The 21,794-nt window shown below is 37.1% G+C and overlaps 2 protein-coding genes across 2 annotated transcripts in view; one reads left to right on the forward strand and one right to left on the reverse strand.

The window, feature by feature from the left end:
* The window catches only part of LOC107036667 (neurotrimin), a 69,021-nt gene extending 53,242 nt beyond the window's left edge, over positions 1–15,779 (forward strand). Inside the window, exons 2-9 of the mRNA XM_015254780.1 lie at positions 9,617–9,823; positions 10,960–11,324; positions 11,404–11,557; positions 12,367–12,758; positions 13,222–13,411; positions 13,577–13,603; positions 13,714–13,837; positions 13,942–15,779. Coding sequence (XP_015110266.1) covers positions 9,617–9,823; positions 10,960–11,324; positions 11,404–11,557; positions 12,367–12,758; positions 13,222–13,411; positions 13,577–13,603; positions 13,714–13,811 — 1,433 coding nt within the window. The 3' untranslated portion in view covers positions 13,812–13,837; positions 13,942–15,779. The remainder of the gene's footprint in view (positions 1–9,616; positions 9,824–10,959; positions 11,325–11,403; positions 11,558–12,366; positions 12,759–13,221; positions 13,412–13,576; positions 13,604–13,713; positions 13,838–13,941) is intronic.
* A 414-nt stretch (positions 15,780–16,193) lies between these two features.
* Positions 16,194–19,116, reverse strand: LOC107036674 (endoplasmic reticulum-Golgi intermediate compartment protein 2). The gene is made up of 4 exons (XM_015254792.2): positions 18,660–19,116; positions 17,470–17,842; positions 17,150–17,400; positions 16,194–16,663 (listed from the first exon to the last, which is right to left on the reverse strand). The coding sequence occupies exons 1-4, from the start codon at positions 18,760–18,762 to the stop codon at positions 16,215–16,217; spliced, it is 1,176 nt and encodes a 391-aa protein (XP_015110278.1). The 5' UTR covers positions 18,763–19,116; the 3' UTR covers positions 16,194–16,214.
* Positions 19,117–21,794: the final 2,678 nt, after the last annotated feature.

The raw sequence follows: 21,794 nt of genomic DNA on the forward strand, positions 1-21,794 counted from the left end.
GATGTCAGACAAGATATGAATGTTTTTTTGGGTCAACAGCTCTCCCACTATTTACAACTGGATTGTGGATCACAAACGGAAGCCGCTTTGTTGTTATTTTTTTCCACCCGATTATCGCATTCCCATGCCCGTAACTGATTAATCATGCCGAAGGCGCGAAGCTCAACGCAAATGACTGGAAAATTGGTGATAATTTTGAATAAAAATAATTTATTAATTGCGAAGTGCCTTTGGCAATGGACGAAACGAGGAAATGAGCATTACACGGAGGCATGGTTTCTCGCTTGCATAATTATCATGATAATGAAACACGTGTGATGCAATTAAGAATCATTGTGAATAGAGTTAGCCGACCTTAAATGCACTGGAGTACTGACATCATTCGCTTCTTCAACGAGAGACACTGGAATGAAGCCAGCAATTTATATTGACGGTATCAAGTGATACAGTGCAATCATCAATCATGCGCAATTTTGATCCTAATTGATCATCGAACGGGTGATTGGCTTGAATAAAACATCAATCGTTTGCACAACAATTAATCGATATACAAATTTTTATCCGTTCAATGGCGGCATTTCGCGGACTCAGTGAGACCTGTAGGAGAAGCGAGTCTCTCTAATTCAGGGGGAATCGACGTTTTGCAGGTACTGAGATTGCATTTGGTGGGTAGCATACTCTGTAATGCACTCCCTTATGTTAGACTTCGCTGGGGCTTCCGTGTTTTTTGAGAATGGCCAGTGCCCCGTAATGTTCTAGGGTTTCGGTTTCTCCTCAAGTACGAAATTTCGGCATCGGATTTCCCAAGGTGATGGGTGCATGGGAAAAAATACGCAGAGATTATCCTTGAGTTTTTAACAGAACTGCTAAAAAATTAGTGCTACAATTTCACGTAAAAAAATTGGAATTTTTACAACTATTCACATGCAATTTCCATCTATTTTGTTACTGAAAAATCAGTTTAATTCTGGAGTATTTAATGAAATTGCAATTTCGGGGTTCACATGACGCTAAAAATTCAATTGAATGTGATGTTCAATTTTCACAATGAGTTTGAGAATTGTAGGTGTGAAACTGAAAACTCAATTTTCTTGAATTTTCAAGCTGAGTGACATTGACAATTCAAATGCAACAATTGCTAGAAATCCAAAAAATTTCCAACAGTCTAGAAAATACTGTAATCTTCCCGAGTGGAATTTCAAATTGGGATAGAATAAGAGACTGACCAGTAAAAACTGATTTTGATCAATTTTGGATCAGAAATGTAACGCTTGTTTGGGGCCATGCCTGGTCAAAATTCTAGGATTCGATCTTCCTGAGCAGTACCGGATCCGATACGGATCTAGTCGAGATTTGACTGATCAGAATAGGATCACATTCACTCCGCCACAATGGATACATATACTCCATTCAGAATCTCATCAGATCCTGATCCGAAAGTCTAATCAATAAATTCTGACCAGTATTGAACCTAAAACTAATGTAGATCCAAGCTAACTGAGTGGAATTCCCACTCGGGTTAGTGAATACTACGATATTGTCATAATTTTTTTTGTAAAAATACTCAAATTTTTACTAGACATATTGAATTGTCTAGTGGAATCGTAAACATTCCTGAAACTTCAACAATTATTCATTATAGGCCAGATAATTTTTAACGGGCTTCTCTCAAAAGCGTCTAAAATAAAAAATCCTATGATCAATGAAACCAAGGTGATAATTTTTCCCTTTTGATCACAATCGTACGAAAGCTAATGGACCGGTTGCGCTCGTGTCTATTTTCCCGAGTCCAGCTGGGTTCAAAGTTATTATTTATAATATCCACAGGGCGGTTAGAACTGTAGTCCAACAGGTCTCGGAAAATGTCATGTAATTTTTCTTTATAACATCATCAATTAATTCTATTCACGACCACCCTGATATCCCTCTGGCTTTCTTTTCTCTCCTCATTGGCTGCACAGCACTCCTCCTCAAGGAGAATTCGTTGTCATATGGCATTGTGACTCACCACTTGATGGTAATCCAGGCGTGACGGTATACAATGCTTACACCAACTTAATTCTTGTATTTCTCATGATTCGATCAATGGAAGAGGATGGGAATATCAATGATTGGTGGGTAACAGCGAGTCAGGAATTTCAGGGACGAGCCTTTAGAGGAACTTTATGACAAAGTACTTCGAGAACGTGATAAACAAGGTGATAAATTTTTTTACGATTTTCCGTATTTCAACATTTACAATTAAATCACCAATATGGAGCGCATTCTTCACAACATCTTAATTCATTTCTTGTTTTTTGTAGCATTAAGGTATTTAAGTGATTCATGCAGAGAATTAATGAACCTAAAAAACGTATCCAGTGAAACGTTTTATGTAAATTAAATTAAATTAATTTGGAGTTGATTAATTTATAATTATTTAAGTAATTAAAACATCGTCATTGCAATAGATATACGAGTTTATTAATTTCCACCAGAAATTGTTGAAGTAAACAGAAAAATTAAAAATGAAGAGTTTCACTCGATTCAAATGCTTCATTTCTCTGGATGCAGCAATGAATTTAATTCCCCCGAATTAGCGAAACCCTCTGGAATCCTCGCACATGAAGAGATTCGTATCATAACAACAGGGAGTCCCCCTCTCCCTCCAAAAAACGCATAAGCTCTCCCCTTTCCCTTCCATGAACCCGTATGTGTCCAAACAAGGGAAAGTATTAGTGGCAAGAAACGTGTGCAGGGTTAAACGAACGCGTGACGAGTTTGCAGTATGAACGGATCCTTGGGTGTGTGTTACAAAACGCTTCGAGTTCATTGTTCCCTTTGGCTCTGACACCCAGTTAGACGTTCGATGGTGTTTCACGTCTAGATGACTTGACCAACAAAGCCGCTTCTAATTCCGCATTAAGGAATAAAATGAAGATAATAAAACTATTTTCAGAGATAAATTCAATTTGGCTTTCTGAGTAACCCAACGGATGTTAGTTACTGTATCTCGGTGAAGATTTTAAATGGAAAACAGCACCTGTGTTACCATGTCCGTGATGTTTCTTGATATTTGGCGGCGGTCCAAGTAGTCATGGCTTTCGCCATTTTCTGGGGGGTTTATTCCTGTACCGTTGGAAAATCTGGAGGATGAGGAAATTCCTTGTGTCAGATATTCGGCCAATTGATGGGTTATTAACCCTCCCTCCCTCCTCCTCCTCCGAGATCAACATCCACGTATGCCCGCAATTTGATTGTTAATATGGTGGATAGATGCTCTATTAATAATTTTCTGCTGAAATTTCCGCGATTTTGGTTTTTATTTTTATCGCAGTTTCACTGGAATTTCAAGGAATTTCGTACACTGATAGAGAGGATTAGTTATTGTTAACGAATGGATTTAGTTGGAGACGAGGGTCTATTCGGTCTCACCAAATGTTCATTTAATAGTTAACAAATGCACATTTGAGGAGCATTGTTTCACTCAATTTTCACTTTTCAATTTAACCATTCGTTAATAGTTGACGAATCTTGTTTGGAGTAAATGAATCAGTCTACCAGTGTAATTGAAAATTCAAAACTTTATGGGAAAGTCAATGGAAACTGTGAATTTCAGGGCCAAATAGACACTTTACTTTCTTTCAATGTTCATAACTCTGATACAAATGGGTTAATTGGGTTGAAAAATATTCAATTTCAGCAAAAATTCAACGAGTTATTAAGATTTTAAAAGAAGTCATGTGTCCATTTTACCCCCTTGCCACTGATTGAGAAATATAGGTGAATATTGTCGAAAATTTTCAATTAATTGAAAATTAAGCGAAATTTGGTACTGAATATTCATGGTTTGATTGGAAATCCAACTCAGTTGGGAAATTCTCCTCTTTCTGCCGCTCAAAAATTTGGCGTTTCATTGAATTTTCAGTGAAATCTGAAATTTCATAATTTTTGAAAATTCCTAGTCAACTAAATTTTTGAAAATTCCTAATCCATGAAATTCCTTCAACATTCTTCACTTTTACGAAATAATGTAACTGAAATTTACCGTTTACACCGATTTTATCATGAAATTGTGAGTTTCGATGACGAAATTTGCGAAAATTCTACTGGAAATACCGCACGTCAAAAACTCGAAAAATGAGTTCTCCCCTTAACTTCATAATTTATTCATCCTTCATATTCCCCTATTATTATCTTGATCCCCCTGTATACCTCGATACCACGTATCATTTGACAACCCATACACACATGCATACTACATATTCTCCGTGAAATGAAAATTTTTTTCCAACGGTATTACTCAAATAATCAAATTTCATCGATTTCGTTCGAGGATTCATCATCGCCCCTCCCCGTTTCAATTCACCCGCCACTTACGCCTCGTTATATTCTCATTTGACCGAAAATTACCATTCGTACGCACACCAATTGCCGAGGCATACAGCCGCCCACGCATACGCAAACACATAACGTAATAGACGAGAAACATTTTGTTGAATGCACATTTGTAAGCATTGACGAGCCGCTGGGCAATAATAACTATTAAACTCGTGAGAGAATGCCTGACGTCATTAAACTTTTGTATTCGTCATACGTTTTAGAAATAAACCCCTATTGTGAGACTGCGGGGGTTACTCGCGGAAGATTGACGATCGTTCCTTCTTATTTGCTCCTCTTTTTTATCATCGATCCTTCGCGTCGTGCCTCTACCATTATAATTGACTTGTCTCCAGGCCAGGCCCCAATGTCCATAAAAGGTGGGCCTTTTTCGGTAGCGAGAGATTGATTCATTCAGCCATTTAACTCACTGATGAATAAAAAAAACCGAGGAAAAGAAATATTTGTACACGTGCCGCTGCCAAAATCTTGACACTACTCATGTTATTCATGTACGTGATCATCATACCGAATCAGTCTAATAGGGATGACGTGATTATCCACACATTCATTTTTGGAAACACGAAACCTTATTTGCAATCAGCGTTTTCTTTTAGCAATGCCGTCATCGTAGAGTGACATCATTGCTTACCAAACTGCCACCAAAATCCGTGCACCTAATTTCAAAATAGAATTAACGGTTAGGAGAGTTAGTCGACCCCGTTATTTCGAACATTCTCAAACATCTTGAGATTGTTTTACAGTGAATTCGCATTAGCGATGCGCTCTCGGTGTTTTTTCGGGATAAAAAATTGTCGTAATTTATCAATGATCAATTGTCGCGACAGGAATTATTGCATCATTGCTTCAAAATAGTTTCGAAGATAAATCCACTGGTATTAACAATTTTACAACGCCTGTCGCACCTGAAATAATATTTTCCTCCGCATGATCTGTAATTTTTCAAAATATATGGGAATGAATGCTGCACGTGTCAATTGCCAAAGCGTGCAATGTCAAATTGACTTGGATCACAGCTCCCAAACATCTCTAAGAATATTCCCAGCGATAAATCCCCTGGCATTAACGATTTTATAGCGCCTGTGACATCTGAAACAATATTTTCCTTCCAATGAACTGACATTTTTCAAGATAAATTGGCAGACTAACACCGATGACACCATCGACCTTTTCTCAGCAACAAATTGCGACACGAGAGCGACACGTAAGCCAGTGAGAAACTTAACTGTCCTTCCGCGTACTAGTGTGACAATTTTCCCTGATGAAATCGATGCAGCGAACATGGGGATTATCATCCCCCTGATCCTAGTTTACTGTGCGCAGCGTTAAGGAGAATTTATAACTGTAATTCGACTCGTTAGATCGAATGTAATGGAGTAGTAAAAAATCTGAGAGCAACGGATATTGCACGGAGTGAAAATCCTGTTAGAAATTATTCCATATTTTTTGCTAGAACTCTAGTAGGAAATACTTTGGTGGAATTTTTGCTTCAGTTATTCAACAATTTTATTAACAAATTAATTATCAAGAAGAAAATAATTTATTGCAGAATAATTGTGGCTTCATTTGAAGTTTTATGTAGTGAATATTTGATTTAGTGAATTTTATTCATGTTCGTTCATTAAGAATTGACAAAATTGCAGTCGTTAAATAAATGAACGAGCTTAAATTCCCTTCTTTAATAAATTATGTCTCGAATTTCTTCAATTTTCTTATTTTCACAAAATATTGACTAGTCATATGTCCAATTAATTTCCTTTTTCCTTCATTCATTTTTGTCCTAGTCATGACATATAAGAGATGAATTGCTTTCAATTAATTAGTTGTCATATTAAAAATACAATAATCATTTTAACTATCGGGATATTGACTAGACACACTGCATTTTCTGTCATTAAAATTCAGGGGTCAACTTCAACAAATTTTTCTCTTCGGGTGGATTGAGCGTCCCTTTGGACAGTTAATAGTAGTGCATAGTTATTCAGTAGTAAAGGGTGTGCCACGGAAGTGAGAGGATAACCACGAGTGACGATCCTACCGTCAATTTTACTCGTACACTGCACTCCGGGTAATAGGCCCCTCCAAGATTTATGGATTCCTGTCATAAACATAGGAAACATTCTGTCCATTTACTCCATCCAGTTGGCAATTTTTATCGCTCCAATAGCCTTGTTCTCTACAATAGATGAATCGTCCTAAATTCACGATACGGTGACCAACTTCAGGCGAACATGATGGGAGAATCCCGCGAATCGATTGCCACACCTTCATACATATTTATACATTTTCCCTTCTTTCACATTCAATCGGCCTCTCGGTATATCAGCATCAGATTGCAGCGGATGATTCATTTAATCCTCCATCATGTTCGTCGTCAAGAAGATTATCGTGAATTTGTGAATTGATGTTCCTCACGCACTCGGTAACAGCTGGAACTCCGGCAAATTGCTGGGATTGTGAGGAAAAGTGACAATTTTTTGTATCACCGAGTGCTTGCGGTGATAAAGTTATTATGTAGAGAGACTTTGGAATAAAATTCGAATAAACTCACACATTTAATAGCTATCAATGTCGTCGATATGCTCGTTACTCGTTCATTAGCACGAGAATAATTAATATATTCGTGGATAACTGACGCTGCAGGAGTGCAAGGAGAGAATAATCTGCTAGTAATGACCCCTGAATATTATTGAGAGGGTAGCGCATTGCGAGAGTTTTCCTTTTAGGAAATGATTTAAAATTTCAAGTGAAAAATCGAGAATTTGATGGCATAAAAATGATTGAATTCCGATTTTTGTGAACGGACGTTTAAAGAGTGAATGTTTGAAATACAATCATTTTTGTTTAATGCAGGCAACAATTTTTATTACTTTCACAATGGGTTGAAAATTCAAGCAGTTGATTAATATAAAAAAACTCACTTTTGTTGAATTTCCAAGATGAAAAGGAAATTCCATGAGCAATTTGATCTTCAATTGAATTGAATTTCACAATATTGAGAATCCAAATGCAGTTGTTACTCAAAATTTAAAAAATTTTCAAAAGTTTAGCAAAAACTGCAATTAGCCTAGTAGAAATTGCAATATTTTTAATATTTTTCTTCAAATTATTGCAATTCAATATTGCATGAACATGATTGTATCGACTTATGGGCCTGATAAATCTGAAATTATTCGCAAAATGAAAACTCCCACATCCCTTAGAATCATTTTGCACATTTAACAACAACTGAAGAGCCAAAGCACAATTCGGTTGCTGAAATTCCGGGGTTTGAATTCGTCGCAGATTCTCTCCCCGTGAAAAGCCCGAAAATACTGACCCCATTATCAGTTCGAGCCTCCAACCATCGATGTTTACGCATGAACACTGAAAACCCGCTGTTGAGGATAGAAAATGCCTGTACTTTGGCTGCGTAGGAGGGTGCAGAGACAGCCGCATGGCGCCTGGAGTTGGATACCACACAGACAGTCGGTTGCTATGGGGGGGAATGGAGTGAAAAATTCCAACAGCCATGATAATACAGGGGTAAACTCCCAGTATATCAGCACGCCATGGTGATCATGCATTAACCCAGATTCCCCCCAATGCACATAATCGCATTGCTCCCTCCCCCCACCTTGGGGGGGGGGGGCAAGTATCCAACCCTTGGATGAAAAACATCTCCCGCATCCGACATATCCATCTTCACCCCTTATTTCATTCTATTATTCTCGAGAATTCATTTACCCCAATTTTTTTTCCCGCGTTCTCTCGAGTCTAGCGACGAGGAAGAGGGACAAATTGGTGCAAATGAGGCTGATTGAATTGATGGGGTAGGATGAAATCGGAGGCCGGGGCTTGTATGAAATGACAAGTGTTTGTCTTAGCATGACCCATTTATATTAACGAAGGCGTGGCATCGGGTGTGTTATAACGTCAGTAGCTTCTTATTGTTCCTCTCTACTATATCATGCCCTATAATACGATGATGCTGACCAGGTTAACGGGCAGACGTCACGCGGACTTTTAAAATGTTTTTATGGAGACTGAGGTGCCTCGCCCAAGCTTTAAACCCTGATTTCAACCTTTGTGATAAGGGGATATTGCGAGCTGATGCTTTATACTTCCGTGAAGTAGCTCCGTTCGTAACAGCGGTTTTTTTTCGGCTCAGAATTATTGTTCATTATAGTCAGCGAAAGATGACTTTTGAACGCAAAAACTGTTGTTCCCACAAATTGAATTTTTGCTGGTACAAGTTAGGTTTTATTCCAACTGAACTTTTGCTTTGACGAGTAAAAATCTTTGCTGATGTTTTGGTGGTGAAGAACATTTGTTAGTCACGGAGAGAGGTGCTCAGTAAAAACTACGGAACTCACAATTCGCTCACCGCTTACGGAATCGACTCAGGAAATTGCAGTGACGGTATCTTATTTTTCACAGGAGATTCAGATAAAAATTACGGAACGCGCTTTGGAAAAATTCCGTGACTTTTCCGTAAAATTTCCTGCAACCACATTTCGCTCCGGAATTACTGAAAAGATTCCGGAGAAAACGTAAACGTAAAAATTCCGGGAAAACGTAATTTTTATTGAATATTTCTCTCCGTGTGGTGTAGTTGGTAACATTTTTCATTCTCAAATTTGCCAGGCCAATTATACTGCGAAAATTTGAAAAAATTGTAGGTACGGGCGAAAGACCCAATGTACCGAAATATTCGGGATTTTGGGATTAAGGGGTAATAAAGCGACGGCAGACCCAAGTGGGTTGTATTGAGGGTGGGCCTTTGGGCGACAGTTTGATGCGCACGCGTGGGGAAAACACAGGGAATTTGCAGTGGAAATTTCCTGAGTTTGCTTCCCCCTCAAAATGTTGCCACTTTGTATTATTACTTCCTCCACTCCGGCTTTTCCTGATTTCCCACAATTTTTATATTTTTTCTCTCCAATATTTTTCGTTCAACAATTTAATTCATTTAGCAATGCCTTCCATTTTGCATTTTTAAATTTCCGAAACTATACAGTTACCTTAAACGATTCTCACATGCGATGAAGTCATTGCTGTCAGTATTGAATAACTTCCCGATGAATCAGGAAGTTGAAATCTTATGAGATCGTGAAATGAATTCCTCATCGATAAATCGTGATTAGAGTGCGTAATTTTATTTCATTCATATCATTTGGTTCTTACAATCAATTTAAAATAATTATTGAGGCGTGGAGAACAACAATTTTTTATGATGTTTTTTTTTATGTTCTAGTCCTCGGCCGGCCGCAGAATGCGGACCGAACGTATGACGATTACCCCGGCGATGAATTGAAGGAGTACGATGATCCTGAAGATCCCGAAGAGCAGGACACCGGAAGAGGGACATCCTCACCGATTCCAGTCATTCAATCGCAAGCCCTGAATCTGAAAGCCCGGCCAGGAGACAAGGTCGAATTTCCATGTGTCATCAGTAATGGAGGTATTTTATTTCACTCGTTTTCCTATTGGCGGGTGGAACTGTATGGAATAGGGTTGTTCTGGTTCGTGCTGAGTCACCCGTTGACAGGGGGCTCTCATTGTACTGTATTGATTGATATCTCCCAAGGTTTGGGTCAGTGACTTGGGGATTTCTGGTTGATAATGGAGGGATGGGGGATTGCGTCATTAGATGATTAATCGATTGTGGCTGACGGGGATTAATAGATGTTACGTATCAATATCGGATGGGATAAGTGGGGAAGGCAATTTCGCGGAGCGGAATGTTGAGAAAAAATGATTTAGGAAATCATGGCAGATTTTATTTCGTGAAATATAATCGTGAAGCGGAATGTAAGTTAAAAATACTTTGCGTAATGGAAATTTGATGTTTCGTCAAGTGAAAACATTATTTCTCAGCAAAAATCACTGCTCTTTACGCAGTAAAATTCTTCCCATGAGCTTTAAAAATATTCCCACATTCCTCAACAATGATAATTAGATCTTTATTCTCAATTTTTATTTTCTGTGACAATTAAGAATGGATTGAAATTAAGCGCTGAATTGTAAAAAAATCTTAGAAATGAAGGAATAATTTCAGTTCTCTGGCGCAATTTTTGATAAACTTCTGGATGAATTAGAGCGCTTCAGGACAAATTATGTGACATTCGGGCAATTTTTTGGATGAAACGGTGGAAATTCACCATTTCGTTGGCATTTTTCATTCATAAAGAATAAGAAAATATCTGGAACGCTATTTCCACGATTACTTGAGGGCTTTAGTAATGTTTTCTAAACGTATTGTAACTCACAGGGAAATTTTGCACAAAATTTTTGAAATGTTGCGTAACAATTTCTAGAAATGAGTACTTATTTCCGCAATTTTTCATGAACTTCTGGATGAATTAGAGCACTTGAGGAGAAATTACGTGACATTCATTGATTTTTTTGGAGTGAACGAAGGAAATTCACCATTTTCTTCACGTTTTCCCTTCGTAGAAATTGAAAAAAGATCTACAATTGTATTTCTACGATTACTTGGATTCTTCAGTAATTTTTCCCCTACTTTTTTCTCCGTATGATGACAAATTCGTTGGACTTTCTTTTGATTAATTAATCTGAATTTTTTCGATCCATTAGAAAACGACGTGATACAATGGACAAAGGGCTCTGAACCCCTGTTCTTCGGTGGAACAGTGACGACAGATGAACCAGAAAGAATCAAACTCACACGATCCAACTCACTAGTCATCGACCCTGTGACAGAATTAGATACATCGAATCAGTGGACGTGCAGCGTTCTTGTTGAACCTCCTGTGATACTCAAACATAGCCTGGTAGTGGAGCACGGGCCGACCGATCTGACCAACCCCACCGCCCCACCCGATCAACAGCCCCTGAAAGTGTGGCCAGGGAAGAAAATCATGGTCAATGAGAGCATGACTGTCAAGTTTGGCTGCGAGAGTCAAAGTAAAACAAAGCCCGAAATCAAGTGGTCACTCAAGGTAATCCATTGTTCGTGACATTAGAGGATAGGTTCAATCCAAGAGTCGATGGGCTGGAGCTAATATCGTCTATTTGCAGGGAAAGACAATTGATGAGGTTCAGGGCACACGGAGGGAGAACAATTATGTATTCATTGAGCATGCAACGAGGCATCACGCCGGAGTGTATCAATGTCTTGCGGAGGATCGATCGGCTAGTCCACAGCACGAGGCTATTGAAGTCGTTGTGAATTGTGAGTTCAATTGTGAAGCTGAGATTCGAGGGGGGATTGGAGGGGTCAGACTCGTCGGGAGGATGATTTTATAATGATGTGGTGGAATGCATTTTTTTATGCAGAGAGAATGTTTGTAGTTTTCAAGATGGAGTGGCTCATTTTGAGACTGTATGATCAATTTCGGAAAAAACATATCTGAAACTGTACTCTGAACATTGTTGTTTGATTAAGGATATTTTTATTCTTGCATTGAGAATAATGTTAAAAATTCTTGGCTGAAATTGTTGGCACCTTCGACATTTTTAGCATTTTGTTTGTTTTTTCAATGAAATTTCGAGAAATTTCGGCATTGAAAATTCAAAATTTATGAAAAAATTTATGGAAATTGTACATTTCAGTTAAATTATTCCAAATTAAATTACTAAAAATTGGGAAAATTCTGGTAAAGATATTCGTGAATTATCAGTGAAATCTGAAATTACATGATTTTTTCCACTCTGAATTGAATTCAATGTCACTCTTCTGAAAATTACTAGTCAACTCTCTATGGAATTTCAAATAGTCTTCTACTCGAGAACATGCGAAAAGAATAAAGTTCAGGTTTAATTAACCATTTACTTCAAAATTAACCGAGTCAAACTTTCTCCTCATATATTTTCAATAATTAAGAAGTTATGAATGAAATTGAAATTTTTTTCTCTGTGCAAATACAAAAAAAATCCCCTGCATTGTTTTGAATCACTATATTCCAAGACATTGGCCTTATCTAAAATCTGACATTTCATACTTCCTCATCGTATTTTTAATTACTCAATATTCCCCGACAGATTCGCCATTCATCGAACTCGAGCACGACACCTTCCACACGGGTCTGGGCATGATGTCCGAAATAAGTTGTGAAGTTGATGCTCATCCCCATGGCCATCTCAAGTGGTACAAGAACGGAAATATTGTTTCCAAGGTCGGAACAACCCACAAGCACGAAAAAACATCCACTGGCAAGACCCTGCATAAACTCATCATTGAACACACCCACAAGGAGGACCTTGGAACTTACACGTGTCGAGCTACCAACGAACTGGGTGACGCCTCCAAGGAAGTCATCCTCACTGGTGCCCCAGCCAAGCCTATATTGAACCATGGTGAAGATCTTAACAACCAAAAGGCCCACATGGTCAGGTGGCGCGTGCAAAGTTTCTCGCCAATCACTGAGTACAAGGTGAATGAAAGCAAACAACGATATCTTACTGGCTAAATACATTCTTACGTTGTGAATGATAATCAGTTGTCGAGAAGAAGTCATCGTGGTGAAAGGTTTTAGAAAATTTCGAATTTTCTTTACATTTTGGTGCTGATCAGTTTTACTCTTCCAGTTTTAATGTAAAAAATGGAAATGAATTAAGTTTCGATTTTTTTCATTAATGGAATCTTCAAAAGTGTTCTCAATACGGCACATATGCATAAATATAATATTGAATGAGGATTTTAAAAAAAATCGTATTTTGGCTTTTGAAATATTTTTCTTGAAATTGCTACACTTGGAAAATGTAAAAAAATTATTACATCAATGGTTTATGAAGCAGTTAAGAAATTCAGACCTATTTTTTTCTCATTTACATCAAATTCCCATCAAATGCCAGAGGCTTCAAACATCAATAAACAATGAATTTATGATTTTTCAGCTCGAATACCGAATGAAGGGTGAGGACAAGTGGATCGAGGTGAAACCTCAGGTGAAAGACGGACAGGAAAATAATTTCTTCGTTGAAAATCATTTCGAGAATCTCCTGCCAGGTGTCTACCAAGTGAGACTCCTCGCCAGGAACGACTTTGGATGGTCACCACAGTCATCCATTCATGAATTTAGGAAAGGTACATCACATTTATCTCCCTTGATGAATTTAAACACGATAAATTTGTGGAATTACCTGGAGAAGGGATTTTATTCCTCTCATTAAATTACACTTCTTATCTTCTCATATTCGTCATGATTCTCAATCCCTCAACTACTTAATAATTTGTTTAATTCACTTTCAGAAATCGTTGCGGACGTACCACAGAATGGTGAGCCATAGTTTTTCAAGTTTATGGGAATGATAGTCGTGCATTGAATGACGCAATGGTGGAAAAAACGTGAATGAATCATTTGAATAATTTTTATTCTTGTATTCCAGTGAAAGGAGCAGGAGGAGGTTCCTCGACGACACGACCGCTCGCGGCACTAACAGCTCTCCTCCTAGTCGTTTCAACTCGTGTCTTTACGTGTCTTTAATTAACTCACCACTCCACACTACATAGGTAAGGATAGTGCGTCACGATGAGTCTAACAACCATCATCAGCCACTTACAAATAACTACAAATATATTTTTTTATTCTCACTCTGGTTTTTTTGTAATAACAGGTAATTTGCTGCAGCCAAAGCGTACACCAGCAAACTTTCATGGTGGGACTAAGAACGAGTGTTGCCTAGGGGAGTGCCTTTACCCACACGATTATTTGCGTACGAAGAAGAAATAAGCCTTGATACACCGTTGAATTTCCTTTGCCTTCCATCCACCAGTCTTCCGGATAATTCAGAGGTGTGCCTCCACTTCACGACAATTTAATTTATCACAGCATTCGCTGATTCACTGAATTATGTCGTGGGAAAATTTTCTGATATTGCGAATGTACATAAGAGTTTTCGATCAACATCGAAAGATTTTAAAACAGATTATGAAGTTCGAGACCAATTTTCAACTGTTCTGCAATGAAATTCTGCACTGGGAAGAAAATTTAATTATTTCAATCAAATTTTACTGGCAGCATTGATTTTTTTCTCAGTGTAACGATCTAAAAACTATTTTTGCAATTGAGAATTTTAATCTGTCGATAATGTGATAGATGAACCCAAGAAATAGAGAACATTCGAGGAAATTTTTCGGTGCCTTCGATACCGCAGAGGCCTATTATGAAAGTAAAAATCCGTCTATTCCCTCTCCTAGGTGTGCCATTATGTGCTAGAGAGTATAAAGCATTTTTTTAATTTCACTCTATAAAGTACGGAAATAGTGTAAGGAGATACATATACTTCAAGAAAAAGTTATATTTATATACCTGTATAACATAGTATTCGTTGTACATGAATAAGTCAAGAGATACACGATCGTTATTATTATAATTTATTTTTGTATGCTTAAGTGGTGAAAACGATACAAAACTGATAAATCTTGGGAGAGGAATGAAGAGCTGAGGGAGAGCTAATCAAATCGGTCTTCAGATGCTAAACATCGTTTTGTGCCATTCTTCACGTGCGGGTATTTACGCATATTTACCGCTGGATCCCGTCTGAGCGGCACAAAATCTGTTTAATGTTGACAAAAACCGAGAAAATAATGATGAAGGTTTCTCATATTTTAATGAGTTGATGTTCATGAGTAATAAATTAATGTTTAAGATTAATTGGAAAGAGGGAGAGTGACGAGGAAACTAGGATTCTGCTTATTTTTATTTTAGCTTTTGCACCTACCTAAGACGTGTCAAAATGAATGAATTATTGTGTGCTTTGTGTGTGTTGGGAGTGCTTGGGGATGAGTGAGTGGGTAGAATTTTCTCGGTTAATTTTGCAAATATTAGAGATTAAAGCGGCTCTAGAGCATAGGTAGAAGCAGGAGAGTAGGTTCCTGTACAGGACGTTCATTGCACATCTTTCCTGCAGATAATTCATCACTGAATTTTAATGATCTTTGGGGATGAGTTCTCTGCAGTGTCGAAGACCCAACGATTGAAATTCATTGGTGAAACGAATTAAAGAACGTGGGCACTAAAGCGCAATTCGAAAATTAACCAGGTGAGATCCACATTCTTCACTTTTCGTGATTCATATTGTCCTGTCAAAAACAGTCACTGTGCCCAAGGGGAATTCCACACAGAGTTTGAACCTAAAATAAAAGATGAGGAAAAATTGAAAAATATCAATGTTTAACATAATTTGTATCACAAAACAGTTTGAGCTGATTTGTAATCGTTAAGGTACTTATTTACGTGTAAAATAAATATATTCAGTAGAAAAGGAAGAAACACCAATCGTTTCATTGGGAAAACTGCTTTTGACATTGTAATTGTGTTCTGTCGCCTGATCGTTGGAGTCGTTTGTGTACAACTGTCACCGGTGCCTCATACGATACGTATATTATCTGTAAAAAGTGGAACACGTGAATATTCTTATCAATAAAATCACAGAAGTGAGAGCAAAATGAATTTAGAGATTATTTCATTCTTTATTCAGCCCTTATGTTTGTTGGGGAGATCTTTGAATTCGCTGAAAACTCCGAAATATTGAAATTCCACTCTACGGTGTTCATTGCATATCTTTCTTGCAGATAATTCCTCAGTAAATTCAAATGAATATTGATATCCAAAGATTGATATGAGGAGTGCATCTCAAAAATGAACCGAATGGAATAGAAGAATATTTTTGTGTTTAGTTGAAATCATTAGGCGACAAAAAATTCCATAGTGTTTAACATGAAATCACAAAACAGTTTCGGCTGATTTGAAATCCTTAAGGAACTTATGTACGTGTAAAATAAATATATTCAGTAAAAAAAGGAAAAAAAACGATAGTTTGTTTGGAAAATCTGCCTTTTGGGGTAAAAAACTGATAGAAGACGATTCTAGATTCATATAAACATTTTATTGAGGCTTCAACGTAACATCAATGGTCTCGGGAGCTGCAACATTCACAAGATTGATCGATGCTATTGGTTTATCGCTGATAATCGTGTTGTGTACAATTCTCCTCTCGTCCTTGACCTCATTATTCCCAAAAAATTTACAAGAGATGACGTAATAACACGTCTGTACAATACTGTTAATTAATCCGCTGGTCACAAATATTCCTCCAACAATAGCACAGAGTTTTACGAGAAATTGAATCACAGAGTCACGCTCTTGGGTGACTTTAATTTTTAATGCACTTGTGTCGTATTTGAAGAAAATTCCTGGTATTCCGTGAGAGCCCTTGTGGTGGTCAATGGGTCGTGCGTAGTCTTTCACACTGTATTGGTAGGTTTTAGTGTTTCTTAATAATGTCTGGATGTCGGTGGGAACGACTTCTATGAAGTATTGATATAACATCATATCTGGAATGCAGGGAAACATTTTCATGTTGATAAAACTCAGAATTAATTCTTGGGATTCATTAGATTTATGGATTGGTTTTAGGTTTTTTTTGCAGTATTGAATATGGAAATATTTATGGAGGAAGTGATTTTGGGGGAAAGTAAAGGCCAGGAGCTAAAATTTCTCCTGACACTTTCGAAAAAATGATGTTCAAGGTGGACAATTGATTGTTTATGAATTATTCACAACAAAAGATTGTAAACGTTAAAAATGACAAACTTTCAATTATTATACCAATTATTTTCAAAACGTAGACTTCAAAATTCCTTTCCACGATTCTAAATATTTAAATGAACGGAATTATGTAGATAATTGCGATTTGTAGGGAAATCAGAATTAGATCCAGTGATTTCATGAGCTCCAAAAAAATCCCTTGCATTATTTCGTAAACTTATTATTTTGTGGTAAATCAACAATAGCCAAGACTTGAATGAATAATAACTTACTTTCATCAGCAATTTTTTCATCTCCATCAAGAGGCTGTACAATCCCAGGACTCTCGTCTCCAAAGGAAAACTTATTAATCCGATGTGTGAAGTTATAATCTTGACTAGTCATAAATGCAGAAATATGCACATGACCCCTCGGCAGTGAGAGAGACTTGCCAGCGGTAATATGAAAATTCCCAGCAACTTTATTGACATTTATGCTGCCGTAAATGCGACAGGCATCCGGTGGATGACTGGGCTCCGTACTCCTGTCGTAAATTCCATTCTCAATAACAATAAACTGGGATAAAAATGATGAATGATTTATTAGTTATTACCGTTTCGGCATTTCGCCCATGAATGCGACTTGATGGGATTTCCACAGTAGTTCGTGGATCGCGTGGTACTCCTCTCTCAGGTACGAGTTCATGTGCTTGAGGGCATCGAAGTGGGATCTCTGATTGGATGACAAGTCCCACCAGGTGTCCTCCTCGGAGAGGGGCTCGAATCCCAGGAGATTCTCGTTCGTTGAGTCTAGGATGTCAGCTCCTATTTTACTGCAGGTCATTGCTACTGTTATGTCGACGTTTATTTTTAGTTTAGCATCGATTTCAGTGTCTGGCTCAAATTTGAACCAGAGCCTCGCGTCCAGGAAGTAACGAGTCTCGGAGAGTATCAGGTAACATATTATGCAGAATGTTATGAATGAAACTGCAAAGGATGATTCATTTGATTTTTATGTATTCCTTCATTCAGCAATCATTAATATCAGTGAAGTAATTCTAGTGGAAATTTATCAGTGGAAGATTGGCTTCTGTACAGGGAATAATAATATTAGGTGTGGTAATTATTTTCAAAGGATGTTCTAGTGAAAATGAAGTTATTATTCTTGAATAAAACATTAATTTTATTTTATTATTTAGAACTTTTGCCATATTTCCGGGCAACAGATAGAATTCACGATGAAAAAATCGAATATCGTTTGGGGGAGTCGACGCTAAGGATCTTTGAAAATTAATTATCTCCGATAGCAAATGTTCTACTGATTGGAGAGTTTTTTTTATCAATTGTAAATAGCAGTAGAGGTGTGATCAAGAGATTGAAATTATCTTGTGAGAAGAAAACATCAATGAAGAATGTTTTTCTCGGCAAGAAATAATAATTTAATCATCTCTTCGGAAGTTTGATAATTATCTAGGAAATTGGAAATTTCATAGAGATATCGACAGACTTTTGCAGGAAATTTCTTCTGTACAAGAGGAAAAGTCCGAAAGTACATTTTAAAATCTCTTTGTGAAATTACTCTTCTTAGATGATCAATGAAATAGAGCACGTGGCATAAATGGAGAAGGACGAAACTCTAAAATATAATTATCAAAAGATCAAATAAATAAATAAAATATATTTAAGAATATCATAAATAAATATAGTACAGGTGAAAATCATAACTTCGACAAATTGTAAATTACGCATTTAATCGAAAAAATCACTGAATTTCTGAATGATTTAATTAAAAATTTTTACTCACACGTTCCACCAACAGCTGATTTATTCGTATAACTCTCAGGCACCTTTGGAAAAGCGTCCAGCTGGGTGACAGTTTTCAAATTGACATTTCTCCTCCTCAACATAATGAATAAAATTTCAATAAAAAGGTATGAGTACGAAAGTGAGAATAATTGACCACTACAGTGGAAGACAGTATTCAACCGAATTTCAGAACATCTTTTGAGGATCAAAAAATAATAAATGTTGAAAAAAATTCTATAAAAATAAAAAAAGGAGGTTAAGACCGGCCGATTTTGTGCAGCTCGTTCGACATTAGATCAGCAGAGATCACTGAACAATTTCCATTCTACGAGAATTGAGTAATCGTCAAGAGCCAACACCTTGGGTATTCATTATTTACAATATTTACACGAATTTGTTCAATCGCTAATTCGGTATTGACACGTCGATTCACTTATTTGTTGTGTCTGCAGTAAGGAACGATTCCTATGTGTAGAATCTACTCTTGTCTTGAGAACCTTTGCGCTGATGGTAAGTGATCTTCAGACTCATGACTTGTTCATAAATCGGCAATGAAGATTACCTCGGTTATCCCACGAACTGACGCGCGTTAGACTATTTCACCTGACAATGAGTAAAAATCAATCGGTTCATGCAGCAATATAAACAAGATTAAAAATTCTAGGTATAGTTTTTGGAATTTAAAATTCAAAATTCCATGGAAAACTCAATTAAAAATTTACATTTCAGTTTAATTATTCTTTGAAAATTAATGGAAATTGGGAAAATTCCGGTAAATATAGTCTTGAATTTTCAATTTATTGAAAATTCAGCGTAATTTGGTACTAAATATCCATGCTTTGAGGAGACATTCAAATAAGTTGAGGAATTCTCGTCTTAATGCCGCTTAAAAATGCGGAGTTTCATTGAATTTCCAGTGAAATTTGAAACTTCTTGATTTTACCCGTAAATCGCATTCAATGTCACTCTCCTGAACATTATTGAGTGACTATCCATGAAATTTCAATTTTTTTCTAGACGTATGATTCAGCAGATTCATTTTGATTCTTTTCATTTTGTAATGCTATTTGTTTTGTAATTATAACTATGCGCTGTTAAAAATTTCTGGTTGAAATTTGAATAAATCGGAGAACGTTCGTCGCCCTGTCGTTCAGAAATGTGAAATTTCATTCAGTTTTTTGCGAAATCTGAAATTCATGACTTTCTTCGTGACGTCATGAGCGATTTCCGTTTAAAATCATTAACTTTTGATGAATCATTATTAATTAATCAACAATATTCCAAACGTTGATGATTAAAAAATTACCTATTTAGGCCCTAAACTGAATATTAACAATTAAAAACAACTGAAGCAAGTTCTCTATTTTTATGATATTATTTACAAAAAACTGTCTGTTCGTCAGTGTTTATCGGTTTGCTTGCCCCAGTCGTTGTATTACCCACATTAGAACAGCATTTACTTCGCTCTTCTCCCTGTTTTACCGTAATATCGACTTCACAGTGGGCAACTGAAGGATTTTCGTCGACAACTGGCGCCTCGATTCATCAGAAAGTCCTCAGGAAAGCCACCAGATATCTCTCATCATTTATTTTCCAATAAACGCGCGCGTGACCGAGATAATCTCCGTAATAAACAACGATCTATTTTAACTACCGGCCATTACTTAAGAGCCGATTCAGAGCATTACTAGAGAGTTTATCACAATTGCATCGTGATAATTTCAATAATGAATCTAGGAAAATTAAACGAATAATTCTGCATTTTCATTTCAAATAAATTCCACAAACTGAAGCGTTTTTTTAATAACGAATGGGTTCGTCTTTTCCACTTGTGAGCACACAAACGTTTATTACATAAAAGATATCGTGCCTTCACTGCTGGCTTCAATTCCCATTAAGTTAATGACCTCGGGTAGGAAACGTAATTAATCATCGTAATTACACGCGATATTAACATAACGATACATCGGTGTCTAATGAAGCAGAGTTGGATTTATATTAGCTGAAAGGAAATTGAATTCTGTTACATACATCATTTTCACTCACTTTAAACGCTGCTGTATTTTTCTCTTATTATCAAGATCTCATTGTCGTGAATTTATCATCATTAGTATTTGATTTGCCATTGGAATATCAGTGAAACGATCTTCGATACAATCGACGTAGAGACATTGGACATCGGACGCGTAAAAAATGGCGAATGGAATAAAATAAAATAACAAATGGGGAGAGAAGACCCAACAAATCAAAATGAATCGAATTTTATTCGGTGCATTGGCCTGTGCTCACCGTATAAAGGTGAGGATCATTCCCTTTTTTCCCTTTATCATTCGATTGATATGGATGAGACGCTCGACTTTTGATGTACGCTCAATTTCAAATGGAAAATCATGTCGGGATTGGATTTCGTACGTGAGCTGAAATAAAGTAAAATCGTCCTCTTCTTTTATTTTTTTTCTTTATTCCCTCTTTTCTTCCATTCGTTTTTTTCTCTCGCGCTTGTTCGGACGAACGTAACGCGGAGCATACCGGAATGAATCCACAATTTTCCCATGGAAAAATGGCAAAACAATTCCCGGCGAAAGCCTCGAAAAACCGTTTACCCAAAGTGTTGGTGATTTTTTTTCTTCGTCCTGTCGGTTTTGTACGAGAGTTTATGCCATATTTTACGGGTTCTTTATATTTTCCGGAATTTTCGCCGGTTCGAAGCTTATCAGAGAGCCGAAAAGTGAGTATGTTCACACGCTGCAAATGCATCTGTGAATTTTTTTTCAGCTTGAAATCTCTTTTATTCGACAATGTGCCAAGAATGAAAGGGGATTGTGGGAGAGTTTCTGGGCGAACTTAAATTGACTCGATAAAAGTTGGAACAAAAGCCCGAGCTAGAGTTGTGCCACGCGCACTATATATTATCAGAAAACATCTGCCAAACGTTATTACAACTTTGAATAAAGAACGAGGCGGCATACGGTGTTGTAGACGACCGTCGGAACTTTTTCTGCCCCGGAGACGAGCACCCGAGTCTCAACAGTAGCCTTCCGCTTTCTTTTTTTTTTACTTTTTATTTGGGAACTTTTTCGAACCGACGCCTTCGCGTAATCTCTTCTACACGATTCGAAAAACAACAATTCTT

This window comes from Diachasma alloeum, unplaced genomic scaffold (assembly GCF_001412515.2).
Source record: "Diachasma alloeum isolate Michigan unplaced genomic scaffold, Dall2.0 Dall_scaffold_00176, whole genome shotgun sequence".
NCBI lineage: Eukaryota > Metazoa > Arthropoda > Insecta > Hymenoptera > Braconidae > Diachasma > Diachasma alloeum.

Coding starts and splice junctions, on each gene's coding strand:
- LOC107036674 (XM_015254792.2), bottom strand. CDS start 18,762: ATGTTGAGGAGGAGAAATGTCAATTTGAAAACTGTCACCCAGCTGGAC. Junction 17,843..18,659: donor ATCAGCTGTTGGTGGAACGT/GTGAGTAAAAAT, acceptor CATCCTTTGCAG/TTTCATTCATAACATTCTGC. Junction 17,401..17,469: donor ATGGGCGAAATGCCGAAACG/GTAATAACTAAT, acceptor AATTTACGACAG/GAGTACGGAGCCCAGTCATC.